This window comes from Cataglyphis hispanica, chromosome 1 (genome assembly GCF_021464435.1).
Source record: "Cataglyphis hispanica isolate Lineage 1 chromosome 1, ULB_Chis1_1.0, whole genome shotgun sequence".
Classification (NCBI taxonomy): domain Eukaryota; kingdom Metazoa; phylum Arthropoda; class Insecta; order Hymenoptera; family Formicidae; genus Cataglyphis; species Cataglyphis hispanica.
Genome location: NC_065954.1, coordinates 11,234,505 through 11,259,076, shown reverse-complemented (window position 1 = coordinate 11,259,076; position 24,572 = coordinate 11,234,505). Strand labels below are relative to the sequence as shown.

At 31.8% G+C, this 24,572-nt stretch overlaps 2 protein-coding genes across 4 annotated transcripts in view; one reads left to right on the top strand and one right to left on the bottom strand.

The window, feature by feature from the left end:
* Positions 1 to 10,022, top strand: part of LOC126850848 (cilia- and flagella-associated protein 298) — a 52,714-nt gene extending 42,692 nt beyond the window's left edge. The window contains exons 4-6 of one of the 2 annotated variants that reach the window (XM_050594243.1): positions 686 to 876; positions 2,566 to 2,885; positions 6,188 to 10,022. In XM_050594243.1, coding sequence (XP_050450200.1) covers positions 686 to 876; positions 2,566 to 2,885; positions 6,188 to 6,251 — 575 coding nt within the window. In that variant the 3' untranslated portion in view covers positions 6,252 to 10,022. The remainder of the gene's footprint in view (positions 1 to 685; positions 877 to 2,565; positions 2,886 to 6,187) is intronic. The other variant, XM_050594253.1, reaches the window with a different exon arrangement.
* A 172-nt stretch (positions 10,023 to 10,194) lies between these two features.
* Positions 10,195 to 23,067, bottom strand: LOC126850314 (hrp65 protein). Of its 2 annotated transcripts, XR_007687531.1 has the most exons (13): positions 22,670 to 23,067; positions 21,441 to 21,611; positions 21,089 to 21,307; positions 20,566 to 20,867; positions 20,017 to 20,312; positions 19,738 to 19,928; positions 19,389 to 19,470; positions 19,060 to 19,079; positions 11,769 to 11,818; positions 11,364 to 11,439; positions 11,060 to 11,121; positions 10,661 to 10,710; positions 10,195 to 10,294 (listed from the first exon to the last, which is right to left on the bottom strand). XR_007687531.1 is itself a non-coding variant. In XM_050593184.1 (9 exons), exons 1-9 carry the CDS (start codon positions 22,907 to 22,909, stop codon positions 15,859 to 15,861), a joined length of 1,740 nt encoding a protein of 579 aa, XP_050449141.1. In that variant the 5' UTR covers positions 22,910 to 23,067; the 3' UTR covers positions 14,618 to 15,858. The 2 variants fall into 2 exon arrangements, 1 of the variants encoding a protein (XP_050449141.1); XM_050593184.1 differs by lacking the exons at positions 10,195 to 10,294; positions 10,661 to 10,710; positions 11,060 to 11,121; positions 11,364 to 11,439; positions 11,769 to 11,818 and adding an exon at positions 14,618 to 16,077.
* Positions 23,068 to 24,572: the final 1,505 nt, after the last annotated feature.

The window sequence follows — 24,572 nt, the reverse complement described above, 5'->3', positions numbered from 1 at the left end:
ATGTCTGTTTTTGAAAACATTTATACATAATTAAATGAAAAAGCAATTTCAATTATATATAATTGATTTTACATATGCATTAGAAAGCCGTTTATACCGCATTATAAATATCATAAGATTATAAAATTTTGTTCTGTGTTAGCCAATTGAGATGTTAGACTGAAAATGATACTGCAATATATATTTCCGTAATTAATAATTATTTATAATAATTTTATAAACAATATAATTATAATTATATATAATATAATTATAATACATATATATATATATATATATATATATAATTTATTTAAATTTATTTTAATAATTATTTACTTATGAAATAAACACTTATCGCATTTTTGACGATTTTATTAGCATGGATTTGAAAAATCCTCAATCTCTCTCTCTCTCTCTCTCTCATAAATTATTCCAATTGACTCTGTATAAAGGAATAAAAAAAATTGCTAGAAACAGATATGGGCTTAATGGATTCAATAAACGAAGAGTTAAAACTAGTGGTCCTGCGGGAGAGATAACTTTCATTCGTTCTCCGGTAAACCTTTATAATTTGTCGCTGAGATAGCGTACTATATCCACAAGTCATTTCACGCGGTTTTCACCCCGTCCATGCGGGTTCATTTCTCCGTTACTCCCGCTGGAGAATGTCCGTAGCTGAACAATAACGAGAGGAAGTTCGCAGGTTTCATGGTCAACGACTCCTGGTACTTCACCGGGGCCAAGCTGTTCCCTAACGTAAAAGGCTGTGGATACCCTCCAATGCTGAATTGCACTATTTTCTACCGGCAGTACGCCAACATAGGACAGAACTTTAGCTGTTACTACTCGAAAGTGGATCCCGGGATAGTCATCAGCGACCTCGACATGTGGCAGGTCTCTGAGTTATTGTAATATTTTCTACATAAGCAGGATTCTTTAATCCTCATCTCTCTCTGCATCTTTCACCTTCTCTCTCTTTAATCAATAAATCTGATTCTCGTACATCAATTCCTGTCGTTCCACGCGTCGTGATGACATCCGTCGGATTAATGTGGATTTTAGATTTCTCGCGGTATAATCCAGTGACCGAGTTATTAGTCTGCAATTTTCGCTCTGCATGTGCGAGTCACGCGAAAATGTTATATGACTTTTGCCCGACTTTACGCCGGGAACAAACATGCACTTGAGAATCGATACTGCCGGCTGTCTATCGAGGAAAACATGTTATACGATCGAAACAGTTTTATAATTGAAATATACATGAAATAATTAAATAAACTACAACGATAGATTCAGTACCATCTTTAAATAATTGGAACACAAGGCAAACTTATTTATCCGGTTCTCACTTTGATCGCGATTCTGTGCCGTAAACAAGTCTCACATTTGTTGCCGCAAAATATTTATTGTTTTTTTTTTTTTTATTGGCGTCAGATGTTTGTCTTCGCGAATGTTGAAAATTGAATTCGCCAAAATTACATCGTTATCGAGGATTGATCTCAGCTACCGTATGCGAAATGTAAACAATCATAGGGCGAAAGGGTATTTTTCCGAACGTGAAGCACGGAAATGCGATCGTCCGCACGAGGAGAGGACAATGCATTTCAAGCGGTTGAATGGGCGGCCGATGACAAAGACGGAAGCCATCGCGGTACGCCGCCCGGAAGAAAGGAAAATTTCTCTCGGCGCACAGAAATCCAATTTCCACGAGTACGTGTCGACGAGCTATTATAAAACACCGATAACATCGGCGATCTCGGAAAGGCCCGCCGCTACGTTCTCGATGCTGTAAAAATATTGCCAATCCTTCGAGCAAATGGACGACAGGAAGAAATAAAATTACGTGTCGTGAATAACATTGCTTATGGGTATACTTTCGCTGAATTTGCGAGAGAATATATTTTACAGGCCGTTGATCCATATTTTGAGATCATTATAGCAACATTGAGAAATGTTTGTTAATTAATAAAGAAATGTTTGTAAATTAATTAGAGAGATTAAGAATAATATATTAGATCATTTCTCGATATGAGAATCGCCTCTAATACGGCTGGCCATATATGGTCCGTTACTACTTGTTGAATTACACTTGTATACAATCATCTCTTATAATATAAATACTGCCTGTAATATGGCTGATCAAATGATCTGTTGCTATTTGTTGAATAATAATTTCTTACAATATATGAATCTAAACATATAAATACTGCCTTCAATATGGCTGACCATACAATTTGTTACTACTTGTCGAATTATATACAATTTTATTATTTACTAATATCATTTACGTTATAATTTAAAGGATATTGATATTTTGCAACCGTGATTTGGAATATTAAAGTAATCCTAGGGCGCGGAAGGAAGAAAATACGTTCCTTATGTACAAAAAATTTTAATAGGTGTAATAGGAAACTCTCTCTTGAGCGATGAAACTCTCGTAAAAATTTTTCAATTAATCTTCCAATCAAAATTCGTATGCAAGATTCTTTCCAAAGAATACGCTGTTTAATTAAAAATTAAATCCATCTAAACTCCATCTAACTTCGATCTAACTCGAGTCATATATTTGAAACGCTTTCTCAGGTGTACATGAATCTTGTGTACGCGATGGCGATTCCGATACCGTCTTTCATAATCTCGGTGATATACCTCACCATCGCCTACTTCAAGATCTACAACGAAGACGAGGAAGTCCTCGTGGGTGGCGAAGAGGGTGAGGAGGGGGAGGAAGGGGACGGGGGTGACGGTACACCCTTGCCGCCCACTAGCGGTGCATTGACGCCCGGAAGTGAAGCCTTCAGGGAGGATTTGGCAAGTTTCGGGCACCAACTCAAGGTTGCGATGGCCGACGACATCAGCAGGGAAAGTCTTGATGGCATTCCTAACTCGCTCTCTCTTCAGGGGTAAGCACTGCTTCGAAAATCTCATAATATCGATTATCTCTTGAGAAAAGCACGTGTCTGACATAAAGAGACTGTTCAGGCTCGTTATTTTACTTGTATCTCGATCGTTGATCGCCTTTTGTTCCTTGTAAACTTTCATAGGGCTTCGAGAAAGCTTTCTACACAAGCGTCGATTTAAATAGGCTTCAATCGCTTTAACCGCAATCGCGTAGACGATTTAGAATTATTTTCTAAGAACGATAATCCTGTCTAAACCCTCCAGTAAGCTATTTTCGCGCAATCTTTATTCAATAAAAATATACAAAGGATATATACAAAGAATATTCAAAAGTAGAACAAATAATAAATCCTCACAATTTAGGATGAAAAAATATCTGTTATTCTGATCACAGGAAAGATATTTACGTTGTCGTAACATTAATGTGACTTAAATACTTCAGAGAGAGAGTCAAATGCAATAACTTTACGCCAGACATAAAGTTGTCTGAATGAACACGACGAGAAATAGCACGCTGCTTCATAAATGTCATTTTCTAATCTCCACAATTTTTATTCAAGTATGACGTTGGCAAGAATGTTCAATATCAATTTCCCTCATCGTTTGCGGCAAGAGAATCGAAGGTGTTCCATCTAAGTGAATAAACATTACTGTTCTATATAAAATTGATTAATGTTTCAATCGAATCGACATGCCTATCAGCTGTTCGCAGACAATTCGAAATATTTATATGTTTCTCCAGCTATTTCAATCTGGAGAAACACATTACTTGACAATAATAAGTGCAATGTGTATTTTATCCAATGCCAATATTGGCGTTTTGAGGGCCTTATACGTAAAAAATGTTTACTATGAACGTGTATCTCCTCAGTGACACAGTCACTTTATTTAATACATAAATGATACAAGTAGCGATATTCTTAAAAAGTCTGACATGAAATCTTTTTGCAATAATACAATCCGGTCATAACTAAATCCCATCATATTGTCCCATGCGAATATGTGTAGCTTGAAAAGACAATATTGGACATATATATCGCACGTATGTAGAAAGATTATATTTGTTGACATTTTCATTGACAGTTCGTTCGTTGTTCTACATTACGTTATCCCGGCATGTTTGGAATTAATCACCCCGCAGATTCTGAAGCACCAATATCAGGACAAATCGATTACAATAATCCTGCAGGATGTATAATATTGTCCAATAATATCCAATGACCGACGAGAATTTCAAGCTGTAGCAATCCGAATTTCCAACGCGATACACCCGAATGCTTTCGATTGTGATCGAATGTCGCTTTCACGAGTGTAGAATAGAGATAGCATACATTCGCGGAGAATAAAATGATTTATGACCTCTGTAAGGTATTCAATAAATAGGGATGGGATTATGCGTGACATAAGCGATAGAAATCGCATTATATTTCTGTCGATTCTTCGATTTTTCTTTTTTTTTTTGCGCTCAATTTTATAAGAATAATTTATTCATAAAAAAAGCGCTCTATCGGTGTAATAAAATGATGGCGCAGTTAAGTGCTTTCGAACACACTACTATAGCGCATCTATCTATAAATAGCGACTCGGGATGCAGGGTGATATAGGTCGCACGGGACTGCGCGATAGACTGCGAGTCGCCGTTGCTTCTCCCACCCATTCAATTGCACGTACACGGAGAATAATCTATTCGAAGCACCCGATTCATATCTACCATTCAAAAGGCTGCGACAAAAGCAACGATCAAACACTTGTATTCTTTCATCTGACATTTACGACTACGTTACGCGACGAATGTGTTTTCATAATCCCACTAAAGTGTATTTTCGCAGACACGTCAAAATGTCATAAATAACATCCAAAATATGCGTGTACCGTGAAAATTTGCGGTATAAATTTTTGAGTGAATAATGCACGAGCCACTGTTCGAAAATTGTTTCCGAGCCATCCATGTCATTCTTGAAGAACTATTCGCAACATAATTTCATATATTTTTATTTCAGTTATCTTTGTCAAGGAGATATAATAGCAAATAGTCTTCTATGCAAAGCGGGGCGAGAGAAAGAAATGCAATCTACGATTGAGAAATGGATGAAAGAAAATAATACTTGTTTTACAGACAAAGAATATCCATTCTTTTATTTCGAAATCGCAAAGTATCAGAAAATCGTATTTCTTCGCACTAGAATACTGATATAATTTTCTCCTGCTGAAATTATATGATTTGTCTCTTTTTTTATTTTCATAGTGTATCTAGATATATCAAGCTTTATATTTGTCACATGAAAATATAAACATTAATCTTCTTAATTTTTTTTTGACAAATTTTATAATTAAGCGCCAAATGTAACGTAGGGAGATCTTCGCGTGAATATATCTTTTGAATATTAAAAATTGTTATTTAATTTTATTAGAGATAAAATTAAAAGATCAAAATAAGATGAAAAAAAATTTTGATAATCACAATCATTTTTTTTTTTTTTTTTATTTGAAGCTTAAAAAAACTTGTTATCTTACAGAGCAAATTGCTAATTACTTTATTTAACTTGCTTATTTTACCTGAGTACATACTTGACGCATGCTTCCGTGCGACACGAGTTTGCATGTGTGCTTATAAGATCAATCATCAGACGACGACGTCGATCCCCACGCGATTGAGAGAACTTGTGGTTTTGAGATTTATGCGGAATGCGTGAGAGAAACCAAGCAAGGACGCAAACATTGATTCTGACCCAACAACCACCCAACAAGCCCCGCCTAACTCACCCTTGATTTCTCAACCCTCCTCATGGTTTTCGAATAGCTCCTCTACGTTACCGAATTCTCGCGGTCCCTGCTCACGAATACTATGCGAGCTTACAAACTGAGGTATTAGGGTATCGTTCGCGCTCTATGTATATAGAGAAGTAAGTTTGAGATATCAACGAAGCTTTGTATTCATGAAATAAACTAATATGCGAAAAACTGGATGGAAATGAATTAAGTTAAGATATACAGAAAAGAAAAAATATAAAATATCCTGATATGTCGAAAGAGTAACATATTAATTACAATGCTGTAATCATAAATAGGTACAATTAAATGAATATTATATGTATATAAACATTATTTTTCGAATGAATTAAAAAATTTAACTAGCTACAGATTTTCTAAATATATTGTTTTTTTAATTTAATTAAATTTAATAATTAATTAAATAATTATCCAATTTAATTAAATTTTATTTGTAAAATAAATAAAAGTTAAGACGTTAAAGGCAAGAGAAATAATAATTCTCCTTTTGTAAGCAAATCTTTTTCCCTTACAGAAACTTGAGCAAGACGATGACGACGAGTATCTCGACTCCCCCTGGGCCGACGGTGGCAGTCTGAAGCGGCACTTTCAAGGTCTGAATAATATTTCGTGGAGACCACACTGAGCGATTCTTATGTCGCGTAAAAAAAAAATCAAGACGTTACAAGACTTGGCTAAATAAAAGCTTCAACAACCGAGGAAGAGCCAAGTTACCTTTCTCTCAGGATCGACTAAAAAAAGAATCCACCCTCGCGATTCACGGAGTGAACCAGAGGAACACTCGGTATCCCGAGCACAACTCGAATATGCGGTGATTACAGAGGAAATCTTGACAAATCTGCCATTCTCTCTATTGTAAATCTGTCCTCGACTAACAAAGACAGCGCCAATTACACCTACAGATATCACGACGATATTTTGCGACGAACTTTTTCGTACTCGATAATAGCTCAATCGCGCGAAGTCGCATAAGTATATCATATAATTCTGTCGCAGCTCGCGCGCACCAGGAGATCCTAATTCTCTTCGAGTGCGATGCTCGAATACGCCGAAAAAGTTCTTCGTTTCTTGCAATGTTTAACGTTTGGCACGCGGTAAGCCATTTATTCCGCGTGCCGGAATTGATTTACCTCGCACGATGCCTTCTTCGTAGCTTTGTCAAAGTGCGGTTCGAAGCCAGCTCGCGTGTATCTCGTGCCTATCGCATTCCGCAAACACGAAGAGTCTGTCCTTACATCGTATATGCAAGCGCGTTCGCAGCGTACACGCTATATATTTTTGAGCGATTTTCCACAATTGCGGCGGCAGATGATTGTCCTGCGTGGAGGGGAAAGATAGATCTGTCATTTTGGAAGCGACACAAGACCAGAAACATTGAAATCCATGCTATTTCTGAATAAAGAAAAAAAAGGATGCATATGTGTGAAAAAATTATAAATGTCAAAAAAATTTATATATTATACTACACAGGATAAAAGTTTATAAAATGACAGATTATAAATCTGTCTCTTGGCGAGTCGTAAATTTCTAGATTGACATACCATTGTACGATTCGATCTCACAAAGTTACGGACTACGTGCTTCTCAAAACAATCGATATGAATTTTTGCAACGAAAGTGCACTCCGAGTATATAAACAAATGGCTCTCTCTCTCTCTCTCTCTCTGGTTCACTCAACGATACCGAGCGGACGTCCGGAGAACGCAGAGGAAGGAAGGAAAAAAAAGGGACAGATGCGTGCAGAGAATCAATAAACTCGCAGCATCACACGCTATCTGTATATTAGGGTCACGAGTTATCTATGGACTAAAAAACTTAATCAGTAAACATTACGAGCTAAGCTATCGTTAAACGTTACGAGTATTAATCAGGTAATTCGCTTGCTGTGTGATCATGATGCGTCCACTCACCCATGCATCGTAGACACTTTTTATCAGACCACGACACACCACATCCGTTCCACTTTTAAACTAAATTTGGCGACACGCTTTTTTGCAAGTATAAAACGCGCGATTCGCAAGAGTCCACCCCCGCACCCCGTTGCGGCCTCGTCCATATTATATATATTTATAATCTCCACACGCACAAATTCCAACGTTTTTTCAGGTACCTGACTGACACACATGCTCGAAGAAACGTAGGTACCACTTCGCGAGTCTTACGACTGCTATATGTATACATATATACATATACATATATATATATATATATATATATATATATATATATATATATTTATGTGCGTTTAAATCGATACGAGTACATACAAAGCGAAGAAACACGTATAGCAGTATATACACATGACACAAAAGCAAACTTCAGCGAGCACAAATCCAGATACTCGCTGTTTTTAAATTTGTTTTATGCGCTCAGTTATGATTTTTTATATCTCTAACAAGATAAATTATGGCGCAAATTTTTTTATAGAGAAACAAGAAGAGAAGAAAATAGTATCAAGAAGCTAAAAGAAACAGATATGTCGTCATCTAAATCTTCTCAGTATCGTTTGTATTTTGCCATTATATTTTTACATACGATTGAGCTACTTCGTTGCTTTTCGAGAAGAGGCGAAACTTATATTTGAGCTTTGTGGTTTATAAATCACGATCTCAATCGTAATGAGTTTCACGCTAGTTTTCAAAAAAAGAAAAGAACGGCTTATTTTATTAATTATCGTTTTAATATCAACGGCGAATATAATTAGTTGTACACATCATGATTTCATAAAGCGCTAACGTCGCCTGGAATATCGACCAAACGTTTGCCGTATGGAAACTAATCCTACGAATAATACAGTATTGTTTCAAGATATCTGAATATTTCGTTGTAACATTTATATTGAAACGTTGAGTGCTTCATTAAAAAGGGTAAATTATTTGTAATTATTTACGATGTATGTGGAGCTCTCGAAAATGTTAATATTCCATGCGGCATTAAATTGATCAAGGTGTAAAAAAAAAACCGCAATTAATGCTCAACATCGATTCGCATTTCCGGAAATTCTGCTATTTCTGCGGATCATATACACACGTACACGACACATACTATCACGAAAAACACATTCTACACACATCGATAATCTATGAAAAAGAAAAAAAGATAATTGAATTGTTTTTATGGATTAAGAACAAGTTGTCTGTGATCTACAATAATTAAAAGAATATTTAATAAGTATTAACAGATACAAAAGTATAATTGATATATAAAATATCGATAAAATATTGAACGAATATGGAAGAAAGAAAAATAATGGATCAGATTTTATTGATACAAGTTAAGCGCAGGTTTCTCGAGGCATTGGTAGAGCAATACGATAGCAAGAGAGAAATAAAATATCGTGTGAAAAATTAAAGTCGCTGCAAAAGAGAATTCTAGAAAAAAAGAGGTATATTATATATAATTATAACAAAAATATAGAGACTTATACGATAGAGCACGCAACGTCAAAACATTTTAAATCGCTGTTGTTAATTTCTGCGAACTCTGTACTATAGAACGCGCTTTTCCCACATACTTCTTGTATGGAAAAAGCGAGCCAAAAGAGAGAAAAAAAAAAAAGAGTATGCTTCTATTCTTTGAGCATATTGAAAGCTTGGTATAAGCTCTGTTAAAAGTTTTAATTGGTGTGTATTATGACCAGGCAAATCTTTAGCTATAGAATCTAAAAAAATCTTATTGAAAAAATTATACTATGAAAAAAAGATATAAAAAAATAAAAAAATCTCTTTTGACTCGTCAATGCGCGTTCCAGTATATAAAGTTCAGTGATCTGTACTAACTTGCGATATAAAAACAAAAGTGCGTGCTGCGTTCGGATCGTACCAATAAATAAATAAATAAATATATATTTTTATTTATTTATTATATGGTATTTGACCGTCGCGGCTAAAAGTACATAGGATTAGATAGATTTATAGAAGCGCAAAACACCAAAAATCGTTCCTTCCACCCGCTCCGGCCGTGTATTCGATTATCGATTTTAAGTATATCGCATCTCATACGTGAAGTCAAAGCTCTGTGAAACTTAATAAAAGCGCACCTCGAAACGCAATTTGCATCATTTTATTAAAATAATAAAAAAAAATAAAAGAAATTATATACTTGCCCTGAATAACATCATTGAATAAGTTATTCAACGAGTGTGTTTGCAAAAGATAATTTTTGTACAGTTCTTGCACACACAAGAAGAACGTGCAACATCGCCGTCGTCGTCTTTATATTTATGTACATTTCAATTATTATGAATTTTTCGATATTATTATCGAACTATGATCGATTTCGTGTGAAAGTGTATATGGCTTTTTCTGCGGTTAACAATAAAATGTTGTCAAAGCTTTTTTCACGATATATATTTTATTATATTTTTCTTGTACCTTCTTCTATCTTAAACTTACCCTAATATGTCCTCATTTGTCGGTTTCAATCTCATATTCCCTAAATAATTATGCATTATATTATGTAACATGTGAATCCAATTACATGGTAATTTTTGTGATAGAATAAATTGGTTTCAATACACTATTATTATTAATAATCAAGTTTTTATTCAGATATAAAAAATTTAATATAAATTTTTGAATAAGTTTCCTCCTTTCGTATCACTGCACCACTGTAAAAAATGCTGTAACAAACAGAAATTGATTACTTTTGTAAAAAAGAATTCAGAGTAGAAATTTAAATGCCGTACAAATATCAGTAAATGAATAATTTATCATCTTTCATTCAGGACTCTAGCCACAATTCATCAGATCATTTATTATATAAAAAGATTATTTGTATATATGTAATCTATTTATATTTTTGTAATAAAAAATGTTATTAACAACTTTTTTTTATTTAAAAGAAATTTAGTTGACTATATCATTAATAAAACGCAAACTAACTTGTTACAATATTCTTTACTCAATTCATATTTTCTATCATGCCTAATCGTTTTGTATCAAATTTTTTTTCTTTTATATGTTAATCAAGTATGGGTAAACTTTACCTTTTTTTCACTTGTTGGCAAAAGATATTCTTGAGTGCCTCGTGAGATCCCTGTACAAAACATCTTAATTAAAAACTAGAAGTAGATAACTAATTAACCAAAAAGCAAAATGTAATTCAAGACTTGCTTCAGTTAAAAAAATGTACACGTTGGAATTAGATTTTTGACATCAGGTTTCAGCCCCGAAAGAATATCATCATTGCAGTCTTGATATTTTATATGAATATTGATAAAATTATAATATTAAATATTTATATCAATCGTTTTTAGGATATATATATATATATATATATATATATATATATATATGTATATATATATATACACATATAATATATTTAAAACATGTGCGCACGTATTTTTTTTTTTTTAATAAATATTTCTTACAATTATTCTCACCTTTAATTATAATTGATTGTGTCCTATGTATCATATCAATTTGCGTCCTCTTCACTATGGACCTTTAACACAAAAATAAAAAATAGTGAAGTTAACGACATATGCATAATATTATCATATTAATTGTGTATATAATGTCTCGATTAGATTCAGTACACGTTAGGACAATTATAAATCATTAGATCATTAGATCAGAATCATTTATAAAAAATCTATCATCATAACAAACAAATCAGTAAAATAAAAAACAATAATATATATATTATGTGTGTGTGTGCATATATATATTAAAAATTTTACAAACCTTAATCGTATACAGACTAAGTATTATATACTTCATGTAATAACGTTAAATATGGGCGTTGTTTCAAGATGTCAGACTGTAAATCATAAGAAAAAATAATATTATCGAATGTAAAAAATATTCATCAATATCAGTAAAATTGTCTAAGCGTTATCAGTACGTTGGAATCTTTTTACTATCACAGATCTTCGAAATAAACAATATTTATGTTATAATGTGCTTATTAAGAATGAATCAGCAAAAGATATAGCACAAATTATTGTAAAATAAGAGAACTTTATATATACATTTCTATGCAAAAGGAAAATTTAATCACACATATAGATAATAATTAGACACAACTCTAATTATTAACTCCTAAAATTCTTTATAAAACTAATTGAATAAGGTAATATTAAAAAATACCTATATATATTTCTGAATGATCTTTCTGTTCAACCAGCTGGTGCGCAAATCTGAAAACATATAACGTTTGATAAATATATGCTTGTTAAGAATGTCTTTAGGTGATTTAGATTTTAAAAACTTGGACGTTCATGTATAATTAACTTCAGCCTATAAAACACGAAGTACAAGTTGTTTAATGAACTCTGATAGCATTATGTATTTTATTTCAATTTTTTAATGCAAGCATAATAATTTTTAACGCCATATAAAACAGTAATATGATTAAAATAACACTTGTATTATTTACGTGTTTTAAATGTAAATTGTAATATGTGTATATTGTATATATGTGTGTATGTTCCTGAAGTTTCATATATATATATATATATATATATATATATATATATATATATATATATGTGTGTGTGTATATGTTGATCTATGAACACATAAAAAATATAAGAAAATAATTTTTCAGATATAGTAGATTATGAAATTCATTCACACTGCTTAAATGTGTTAAAATTTTAAAACTATGTCATTAAAAACATTTGTAAATATGCCGTTATTATGCGATTATCATACAAAATTATATATTGTTGATTTTAAAAAAAGCTATTGTAGATATTGCAGATAATTCCTAATTTTAAGTTTCGTTATTCAGAACGATCAAATTTTTAGTGTATTCTAATATGTTTACCATATTATGTAATTATAGATATATATAAGATAATTATAGATATGTAATTATATATATATATATATATATATATATATGACCAAACATATTATGTTAACCATAAAATGTTTTGATCATATAATGTTGCAGTGTACACAAAAATACATATGTACCTAAAAATATATCGAGAAGAGATTCAAAAATTTCTTGAAAAAATATTCATTTTTTTCACAATGCGATAAAAAAACAAGTATTAGTCGCAACTAACTTTGACTATGTTTGTGCTAGAAACATAATTTCGAAGATATCATTAGAGTGTCTTTAACTACAAGAAAAAATTTTTTTGAAATGGAATTATTTCACATCTCTCTCTATACAAGTTTATATTATTATGAAATATTTCTTATAGCTATAAAGTTGCATAGTGTAATACAATACAGACATCTGCATTTTTCTCGTATTTAGTCATAACCGAGTGGTTAGTAATATCTATGTGTGCTAAAAAAATCGTTTCCTTCTTAATAAAATTATTTTATATAGTCAATGTCCACACATTTTCTATTTCATAAGAGTATTCTTTAAATAATATCACATCGCTATATAAAAAAGTGTTTTTCTCAGAACTAATATAAAATATATATCATCTTATATTACTTGTCACTCAAAGTGACATAAAAGTAAGAATTTGTTAAATTTGTTATCTATATATCACAGCCTAGATTTTAATAGCTAGACCTAGACAACCTTTCATTAAAGTACGCGTCCACATATCGTAGTTGTCATAGGTAAAAAGAAGTACCGTCTAGGCTGATCAAATGCTTAATTCGTCACATATGATTATATTTAGAGTAAAATTTATTAGAATAAGATTTATTATTAAATAAGTCTCCAGAGATAAAAGCGATTTACGAAGTGTAAAATCATCTGTTTGAACAATCTTAGTTGCATATTTGTTAGCCTATATAAATTCCAATCAATTTTATCAGTACATTCTCAGTCAGCAAACGTTACAAAGTAATCTAATACATAGTCTGTTCACATAATATACATGTATATGTTCTAAAAGTTACAAAAATAATTATATATAAAAAATATTTAAAATATGATTCATATTTAGTAATCGATAAATGATTACTTTGTAATTTTTGCTAATGGTTCAACGTCCCACCCGAAGATTAAAATAAAATTATGCATATATATAATAACAGTTTTACAAAATTTACTCACCTCGTTAACAGGTAGTTCATTGACTAGCAGTTTCGAGTAAGTAAGCTTATCTTGTGATTGCAGTCTCTTCTCCGTTAAAAAAGATTCTTGATTAATTATATTCAGTTCTAAATGAATATTATGTTGCTATTAAATACGGGAACGTGGAAGATTCTTCAAAAATGTTTTTTTTTTTTTCTTATTATTTAGTGATCTTCTTATGATTCTTAAAGAATCAGGACAATACACAAAATTGTCATATCATCACAAATAATGAAAATGGAAATTACATTGATAGAAAATCTTTGAATCGTAGACATATTTTGTAAAATCAGACTATTTTTGTATAAAAAAATATCTTTTTTACCATACATTGTATAAGAATTAAAAACTTCCTATATATAATTAAATAATGAAAATTTAGTATACAACTCTTTTAACAATTGTAGATTCTTATAAAAATCACTTTTATAAATCTTTTTTCAAATATTCCAAAATCATTTATTAGAAAATCTGTTTTAAAGAGAACCTTAGCTAGTATAAAATATTCTTTTATCGATATTTTCTAATAGAATATTTTAATTTTTATAAACTTACGATGCGTGTATCGGTTTATTTAATGACTATTATTATAAATTCTAATTTTTCACACACAAACTATATACGAAGTACAACTTTAAGCAATTTTGATCTTTCAGATATACGTAGATTAAACAATAACATAGATTAAAAAATAAAAAAATAAATATCCTAAAGCATACAGAAACCTTTTCGAAATATATAATTTCAATTTGTAAAATCTTGTCTACAGAAGATATAAAAAATCGTTGAACTGAAAATAAAAAAACTGTAATCAGGAAATATTTTATGTAATAGCAAAAGAGAAATGTAATCTGTATTTTAAAATCAGTTTTGTACGCAATTTATATGAAAGAAATAGAGTAATAGATAGTAATCAGTAAAATTAATATGTATATATATATAAATTTGTATATTGTATACCTTTATTTTTAAAATTACTCCTCTCTATAGATCAAGTTTTTTTTTTCACAAAGTATTGAATATTGTATTTGCGGATAGTATACTGCACGTATGTATGTATATATGTGTATATATATCTTATACTAAAATAATCACTGATGGATATTTAAGAACTGACAAATTTGCATATCATGATGCGTTCACCATGCTTAGCACACCTAGACAACGACATAATACTAATCTTCAGAATAAAGCAAATGTATTAGTGCAGATCTTGCTTGGAATCATTTCATTCCAGTCATGACATCTTATACATTAATATTGTTTTTATAATTTAGATAAAATATAAAATAATAAGGTAAAGAAGATCTAATTTTATCAAGAAGATAATTGTAGCCTGCTAAGTAAAATATAATCTAATTTTATGAGAAATAGTTATAAATGATATTGTCCAAATTTTTAGAATGAAAAATTTAATAATGTAATGGCGTATTAAAAAAAAGCCATGTCACAAGACAAAAACAAAATTATACTCTGTTATCCTAATATTATTTACATTTTCCAAACATCTTCAAATAAATTATCCCTTTGAATCTTATTTCATAATGTGATATATAAATATATAGATTATGGGTTCCTCATATTTATATACCATAAATATGAAATATATTAACTATGAAGTATAAGACTCAAGTTTCTGATGTGTTTGAAGTCATGACACGAGTTGTGTGTGTGTGTGTGTGTGTATGTGTGAAGATGAAATTGCGAAATAAATTGTGTCTAATAAAACAATGTACGTGAAATATTATTTTTGAATTAATGATATTTTGCATAGATTTCTCAGCGTATAAACAGCAATTTAAAGCAGATTTCTAAAACGTATAGTAAGTTGATGGCATTAATTCTCTTAATAATTGAATATATCGTTGATATCCAACGGGAGTACATCGAGAAGAAATGTTATTTGGAGGACACAGAATCTGTCGAAGTATCAAAACACTATGGCGTCTAAATCCAAACTTTTTCACGCATCTCGAATTCGCAAATCGGAATATTTATTCTGGATGTCCAATGTCCTTATAAATCATATTCCATCTTCTATACTACTCCTTCTCCATTTGCTCTTTGGGTTATCAAGATAGACAAGTGATATAAAATTGAGAGAAATGAATGAAGGACATAGTACGATTTGTAGTATCGCTTCAAAAAATCAACGGAACAAGATTCCATATTGCGCATTGTTTAATATCGTCGGCGTTTATTAGGATAATCGTCTGGGCGATTTCGGTCGTTTCCTTGCCAACGTCCACTACCACCACTACCACCGCGGCTACCACCCATATTGCCCATATCAACCCTCATGTCCATTAAATCCATTATCTGTCCGCGGTCATCGTTATAACCTCCCCCTCGACTACCGCGATCCATATTATTATACGCATCCATGAAGGATTTTGGATCCTACCGAAATATGCAAAGCATAAGAATTGTATGGGAATTTTTGTTGGTAATTATTGATGAGAAAGTCGTTCGCAAAGAGAAACGCACGATACGCGTGTGTGCGTGTGATTTGCGGATGTACCATAAGTACATTCCGTACGGTTCAGGGCGACCATCCATGTTTGACAGCAGCACAGGTCATCGTCAATTTTCGTCAAATCACATAGAAAAGAAAGGGGAAAACACAATGTTAGATTGCTGTTTGTGCGTTGATGTGCGCAGTTTACACTGCGTTAAATACAGCTCTTATTAATATAGATTTTCTTTTTTTCTGGCGGATATACGTTCTGTGACATCGATTAATTATTAGACCAAGAGAATGCCCAACGTAGAGAAACAGACAATACTTTCGTTAGGGCAATATCAATGGGCAAATATATCAGTGTGATCATTTACTATGCTTCCATAATTTTATCCTATACAATTTATCCTCTTAAACACGACTTCGACCTAAGAGTAAAAACTCGGAATCCTCATTTCGGACATAACAATAAATACAATCGCTCTGCAATTGTATTGCGTATCAGCGAATTGAGAATTTCAAATTATAGTTGAAGTTAAAAGATAAAAGATAAATTGGTCAATTGATAAATTATTATGAAGATTATTGCTAATTTGTAATAATGCAATCGATATGTTTAGTATATCAGAGATGCTATAAATTAGGTGACGATAAGGTCTATTTCATTTTACATATCGCATAGCGATAAATAGAAATTATCTGTGTTCCCTGTATAGATAGATGTATACATAGTACAAACGCAATGTTTGTACGCCTATATTTTATATGGTTAATCTAAATAAATTGTTTTCCCAATCCCAATAAAGTATAACAATTATTAAGTAGTCGGATAATTGTTGTATATTGGATAGAAAATTTACAAACGAGCTTGTATCTCGTAATTAAAGAGTAATGAAGAATTGTCAATAAATATACTATGATACAATAAATATAATATGATATATATCAAGAAATATCGGAATAAAAAATGGTTAATTCATCAGTTTATCATGTGATAAATTAATTTCACGTCTTAAAAAAAGCTGAAAATAATTTTCGTTGCTTAAGTTAGAAAGGAACTGACATTAAGCTTCTACATAATTTAAGTTCCGAGCACAAATGCAAGTAGCAAAGAGACGTGATCAAGGTCTCTAAGCAAGTTCTTTTTTAGTACTCGTACTTTAAATACGTATTGTATTGCATAGGTCAGTATTCCTATAGATATATAAAATATATATATATATATATATATATATATATATATATATTTTTATATAATATAAAATATGAATATTATATAAACAGACACATATAAAAATGTGCATGGATATTAATATCCTATAAGAGTATGCTTGTATTGAAGTTCTAAAATAAAGTTTAAAAGAAGTAGACAAAATTGAGATCAATCTAGTTGAAGAATCTGGCAAGATATGAGTTAAATTTCCTGAAAGATATTTTCGTCTCAATAATATCTTAATAAAACTATGGAGAAAAGTCTAGTTGGGCATTTCTTGGTCAATATATAATACATAGTTACTATGGAACTGCATTATTTCGCAAATATTTTTTCGCCGCATTATTTCTTTCATAATTTATCACAGAAAGCATGATAAACGTCGCGATATCAAATTATGAACGTTTCATAGTAGATGTTCATAGTAGATGTTCCATAGTAAACGAAATTGATCTTAATGCTACAACAGAATAATAGATCACAGAGTCTCCTGTCTGCAATCATGTGGAGAGACCAATGTGGCAGTTATATTTTTAGATCTAATTTTTATGAAAGTGTGTACGAAGAGTTAAAGAGGTATTATCATAATGATAGGTATCAATTTATACCTGGCATTATATCTCATAAGTCAATTTCGAAAGACCAGAAGTATCACCTAAAATAAGTTTTTCTGTGTCTATAAATTCCTAAATGTCTAATAAACTCCTAATTATATTTTAATATTAATTGATATATAGCGAAACCTGGTCGAGGTTATTAATGATGTTATTTCATCACTAATCCTAACTACAATGTTTGTAGCAGAGTAGTAAAAAGCTTCTTTTATAATTAAAACTGCAGTTTATCAATTTGTCCCAACCCTGCAGTAAAATTTAGATATTGCGCTGTTCGCATATATAACGAGCTTGGCAATATGTATTAAGAAAATAAAACTTTCAGAGTAAAATTGGCATTGGCACTTCCCATAGATGATTTCATACCATAAAGCGAGCAATAGATTTTATAAATTGAGATATTCGTGCATCTTAAGATGCAAAACGAAATCACTCTTATCTTTAGTAGAAATGTACTCATCTCTGTTAGATTTAATAATATCTAATAGCTATATATAATAGTTTAGATTTTTTGCATACAGCAATGTCGATTAATGAAGATTATTTTGAATATAACTAAAAAGTCATTGTTGAAGTATTGACACTTCAGGTAATACTGAAGTATCGTTTTTCATTGTCCAAGTATGTTACTATGCACATCATTGATTCCTCCACATGTTATAATTATCAGAAATTGACTTTTACGATACTTTATTTTATTTTTTAGTTTTTTTTTTTTTTTGGTTTTAAAATTAAAATAATGAAAAAAATATTCATTGATTTTGCAGACATTAGAACTCTGTTTATATTGAAGAGCATGCTCAATTGGGAATAATAGTAGGGATAATATTTTATTAACCCTCCTAATTTAACTTTGTTGTGTTATATATATCACATCAATATCTGCGTTTTGCAACAAATCATGCATGACGCAATATTCCACTCATTGTAATTGAATAAAGTTTGCGCAATGAGAATATATTTCGAAATTGTACCGCTCAAGAATGGAAAAAAAGAAAATTTCTATAAAAAGGAAGTAAATTCCGCAAGAAAGAACATCTTAATGCTAGAATATAGGTTAAAAAATAAAGTAGTAAATAAAAGGGATACGTTACCACAGGTATGCCGCTTCCACCTGAAATAATACAATTATATCGTATGAGATGTAAAAATATAATACTAATAAACTATAATACTACTAAAAAAAACTATAAATAAAAATATAAATTATTACAAAATAACAATATTATAAATTTATAAGATATGTGTGTAGTTCTATATTATATATATACATATATGTATACATATATATATATATATATATATATATATATATATATATATATAATATAGATTATTTTATAAAATTATACTAATAGTTCTAATTATATCTTGATATAGTTTTAAATGATTTCTTTTTCTTATATAAAAATTCAACACTTACCATCAGGTTGACCATATCCATCACGATCATTGTTGCTTACAGAATCGTAATTTTTTCCGCTTCCACTACGGATTGCTTGCTCCTTGAATATAAAAAAAGATAATTATAAGAGAGTTTATAATAATTTAAATAATTAATTTGTCATTTTAAGAAAAAAAACTATGGGGTAGAAAATTATCATTTGCTCCAAAAGATCCAGAGAAAAATGCAATGTGTGTGAAAAGTTCAAAACTTTATTTAACACAAATTTGTGGCTTCCCTACATAAGATGTATTTTTCTCTGAATCCCTGCGAATGATTATTTTCCATTCTGTACAATATTACGAGCATGATAAGAATTTCAACACACCTGCATAAACAAATTGTTCTCTTGTTGACGCCTATGTAATTCTTCTTCTTGTCTCCTTATCCGTATCGCCATTTCTTCCTGTTGGCGACGTCTTAATTCCTCCTCGCGAGTCCTCTGTTCTTCGGCTTGTCGCTCTTTCATTTCCCACTCTCTTTTCTGTCTTTCGCGATCCGCCTCGCGCATACGCAATTCTGCGATATAAAAAATACGATTATTTATATTTATATGATTATAAAGATAGTATTTTAAAAACTAGTACACACAAATTAAAATACATACGTTCTCTCAAAAGTTCTGTTTCATGTTCATATCTAGCGAACTCCATTTGAGCTTCTAATTTTTCTTCTTCCATCGCCATTTCTCGTTTTAATGCCTCCTCCTTCTGTTTGTACAGTTCGTGTAATTGCTTCCATCGCGTACCGTACTCGTGCTCGAAACTTCCTAATTGCGCAAAGCGCGGCCCAATTTCACGTGCTTTGAAGAATTCTGGATTTTTGCGTGGCAGATTTTTGTCAGGATAACCATCCACATCATCCTGTTGTTCAAACAGTTCCACGACTACTGGTCGAAGAGAACTAAAAGATAGAATCAAATTTTTTAAATTTCAATTTTTTAGATCAATTTTTATTTTGAATTTAATAATCTTGTGTTTCACGAGTCAGCACACAGTAAATTATAGATTTAATTAACCATGTTTCCTATGTGAAACTGTATTTTTTTATACCCCTAGAATTATAACAATTGGCACTTGTTTGTAGATTACAATACATCAAACAAGCGTGGCGTTGGGGATTTTTTAAAGTATGTCGAAAAATTTTAGTAACTTACGCTGTGACAAAGTAGCAACCTTCTGTACATTTCCTCAGAGCCAGCTGAGCGGATGGTTTTCGGCAAAATTCGACGATTCCTTCACCAGTGCTTTTGCCTCTTTCGTCAACTTTAACTATCGCGCGCTCAATTTCGCCGAATACTCCGAAAGCTCTTTCGAGAAGTTCGTTAGATGTCCATGGAGTGAGATTTTTTACTTTGATCGTCGATGAATGAGGAGCAAAGCGTACCTTTAGTGCACGACCCTTGCGCATTGTACCATCTAATTCACGTTTTGCTGTATCAGCATTTGCTTTATAATCCTAGAAATAGAAGAAAAAAAAGAATAATTATCTTCTAATATATCACTATAAAAAGTATAAGATATTTTAATAACAATAATCATTCAAAATTAAACAGCCAAAAAGTTTCATCATGGTGCGTCAAACGGTAATTATTATAATCATTTCATATTGTAATAAGAAAAATTTATACAGTCGTATATAATTTAATAATAAAATAATTATATATAATTTGTAATCACCATTCGGAGAAAAGCAAAACTCTTCTCTTTATTTACAAATAATTCAGATATTTCTCCATATTTTTGAAACATAGTCTGTATTTCTTCTTCGGTCACATCGTTTGTCAAATTTCCAATATATAAACGATTCCTTCCACTAAATTTCTTTTCCGTTGTGTCTTGTGGAGGTAATTCATGAGTGGGTCCACCAATAGCCATAACTCGTTCCATTAATCGATCCTGAAAGTAACATCCAAATGTAGTCAAAACATCTTGATAAAAGATAATTATATATATATATATATATATATATATATATATACACTTTACATACTAAAAAAAAATATATAAAGAATATTAGATATAAACTTACATCTTGCGATCTGTTGGCCATGTTTCTATCGCCACCACCGCGACCACCTCTTCCACCTCCTCGCATTCCACCGCCACGACCCATGCCCATACCCATACCCATGCCACCACCCATACCACTTTCAGGTAATGGGTTATCCATCCCTCCATCCATGGAGTCACTCATTTTCATCTATTAAAATTAAAAAATTATCTCCATATAATAAGTCAATAAAAAAATATTAGGTCAGTCAAAACGTTCAGTTCAATTTTCAATAAATAACAACACATAATGTAATATAGTAGTACAACACATGTACAAGTAACAATATTAATATTTATATATTCTATACAATTTTAAAACAATTTGACAACTTTAGCTATTATTTGTGTATAGCATTAGTGCAGTTATATAGTGTTTAAGTGCTGCATCTGTTAATTAAAAATAAGTGTTAATAAAATGCATTTATGAAATATGTTATTTAAAAGATATTTCTGCTACTACCAATTTTTAAGTTTATGGAGATACTTAGTGACTACTAAAACAGTTAAAAAATGATTGTACATTTTAAACACAATGATTTTAATTAATAATATAAATGTATATCATTATTAATATATTATATATATTAATATATTTAAAATATTAATTCATTCATCAAATTTTTGTATAATTGTATCAACTTCTTACTGAATGATAAAAATATTCATCTCAAGCTTTTTGAGGAGCACGTGCAACGCACAATTTTAGGAATATAAATCGCCATTTTGCACGCAAGGACGCCATTTTGTATCTATTCGGCAAACTCTAAAGTACGTTATGGATGATTCATATTTTTTCAATTGCTCAATATTTAAACATTATCGAATTTAATGAGATAATGCGGCACCGTAAACATAATCAAAAATCTACTTATTACGAACGCATGGTTTATTCCAATTTCAATAACTATGCGCTATATTCTGTAGAAAACGTAATTTTCTTGCACAAGCTATTTCCCGAATCCACGTCGAAAAATTTTAAAACAAAATTCTTCATCTAGGATTGCTCTCGTACAAAGAAAATGCCGCAATTTCGTGATCTAAGCCTTCGAGATATCGCCCGAGAGATAAGCGGCCGGCTCTTGAACGAATTTACGTTTCATTCATTTTACCAACATGGCGCCAAGACGACGCGAAATTTTTGAGGGTGATATCTCGAAAAAAAAGGAAACAAAAAAAATTCAGGAAAATACTAGAAAAAATAATTACCGCCTCGTTTCTGCCACCACCGCCGCCGCCGCCGCCCATTCCGCCACTCATTCCTCCGCCACCGCCACGACTTGAGAAACGCGTGCCGCCTTTGCGGCCGCGAGGTCCACGATTACCGCCACCTCCGCCGCCGCCACCACCGCCGCCCGGTGGATTTCTCTCACGCGGATTTTCATTGCTGTTTTCTGTTGGTGTACTCGCTGCCTCTGACTTTACGTTCGGAGTCTCCGTTCCGGCCATGGCTGTCAGAGAGGGTTCCTTCAACGTCCTCTCCTCGGCTCGTGTCACCAGCGAAAACCTCAAGCTTCCCTACGATCGAAATTGTTCCCGTCGTTCCGTCGTCCAGAAGAAATGTACACCACGGCGTCCGGCAACGGAGAGAGAACGACGAGTGCAGTCGCGACGATTAATACGGCAACTTGGTCCCCCTCCATGCTACTCTCAATGCATTATGGGACGCCGGACACGATGATTGGGATTGGTCGAACGCTGGTCAAGACGCATGGCGATTGGCGGGATTGTCGAGTCAGCAGAGCTGCCACGTATCTCCGATACCGGATGTTACTGTCTAGGGAAATAGCAATGGTATTGATGGTTTATACCGCGGTCGACAGAGGCCACTACATATAACAAATTTTTAAGTATGAAAAAGATGTCTATCTATATATACGTAATATCAGAGAGAAAGTATTAATACTTTATGAAGATAACAAAAATATATAAAATAAATTATTTTATCGTAGAAAATTATCTTATAAAAATTATTTTTTTTTCTAAAATTGTTTTATCGAAATTTATTTTAATAATACTTTTATATACGGAACGTTCCTCAATACTTATGTACATCTGTATTTACACGATATCTGTACAATTGAAAAAAAAATAATACAATTGTTAGCTTATGAAATTGCGATTACGATTGTTAAACAATAATGCCAAACAAGAATTGGCAACCGTACTATTTCCCGTTGATATGATACACAAAGTATTGATAGTCACAAAGCAACAAATTCTATTATTCTTCTATTATTATTCTATTATTATTGATTATCAAACAATATTTAATTGCACGTATAATTTTAATTATAATTTAAACACATATATATTCATATATATATATATATATATATATATATATATATATATATATATATATACGCAAGTATAAAATTTGCAAAAAGTGGGTGCTTATTAGTCTTGTTGCGATACTGCTTTCTGCAATGAGAGGCCAAAAAGGATTTTCAAGGCCATTGCACGTTAAAAAATTTTAGTCGTAATCATAAGGCCGTAAGAAAATTGACCAATCACAATCAAACATTCTAAACATAATAAGAATGTTTGACCTGTGATTGGTTGATTTACTTATGGCTTTACGATCACGATTAAAATTTTTTAACGTGCAATGGCCTTCAGTTTCAACCCATATTTCGGTCGTAAAGCGATACGCTAGAGAAACAAGGATAGCATACGATTATCGCTCCTTGTCTGATGTTATCTAATCCCACAATCGCAACCGTGTGCTCAATACGTTGGTCATGTGCTTTCATGGACGCTACACATACGCAATGAAAGAGAGACGAAGACGGCGCGATCATCTCTCTCTTTGTCTAGCGATCAGTGTACTACCATTATCGACAATATCGAAAAGTGGATGTAGCACAGATGTGAACTAAAATTGAAAAGTGGACGTAGCACGGAAGTGAACCAACTGGCTGTTTTATCCTGCCTGAAAATGGACGTGGCCCTGTAGTTCCAAGCCGCCGTAAAATAAACGTAGAGGCGCTGCTGTACGGAACCGAGAGTTATCGTACGAAAAACGCCGGGATGGCCGCTCTCAGGCTTCTCTCTGATAATATATATGTTTTTTTCATTTGAAATTTTTAATATAACGTTTAAATAGAGT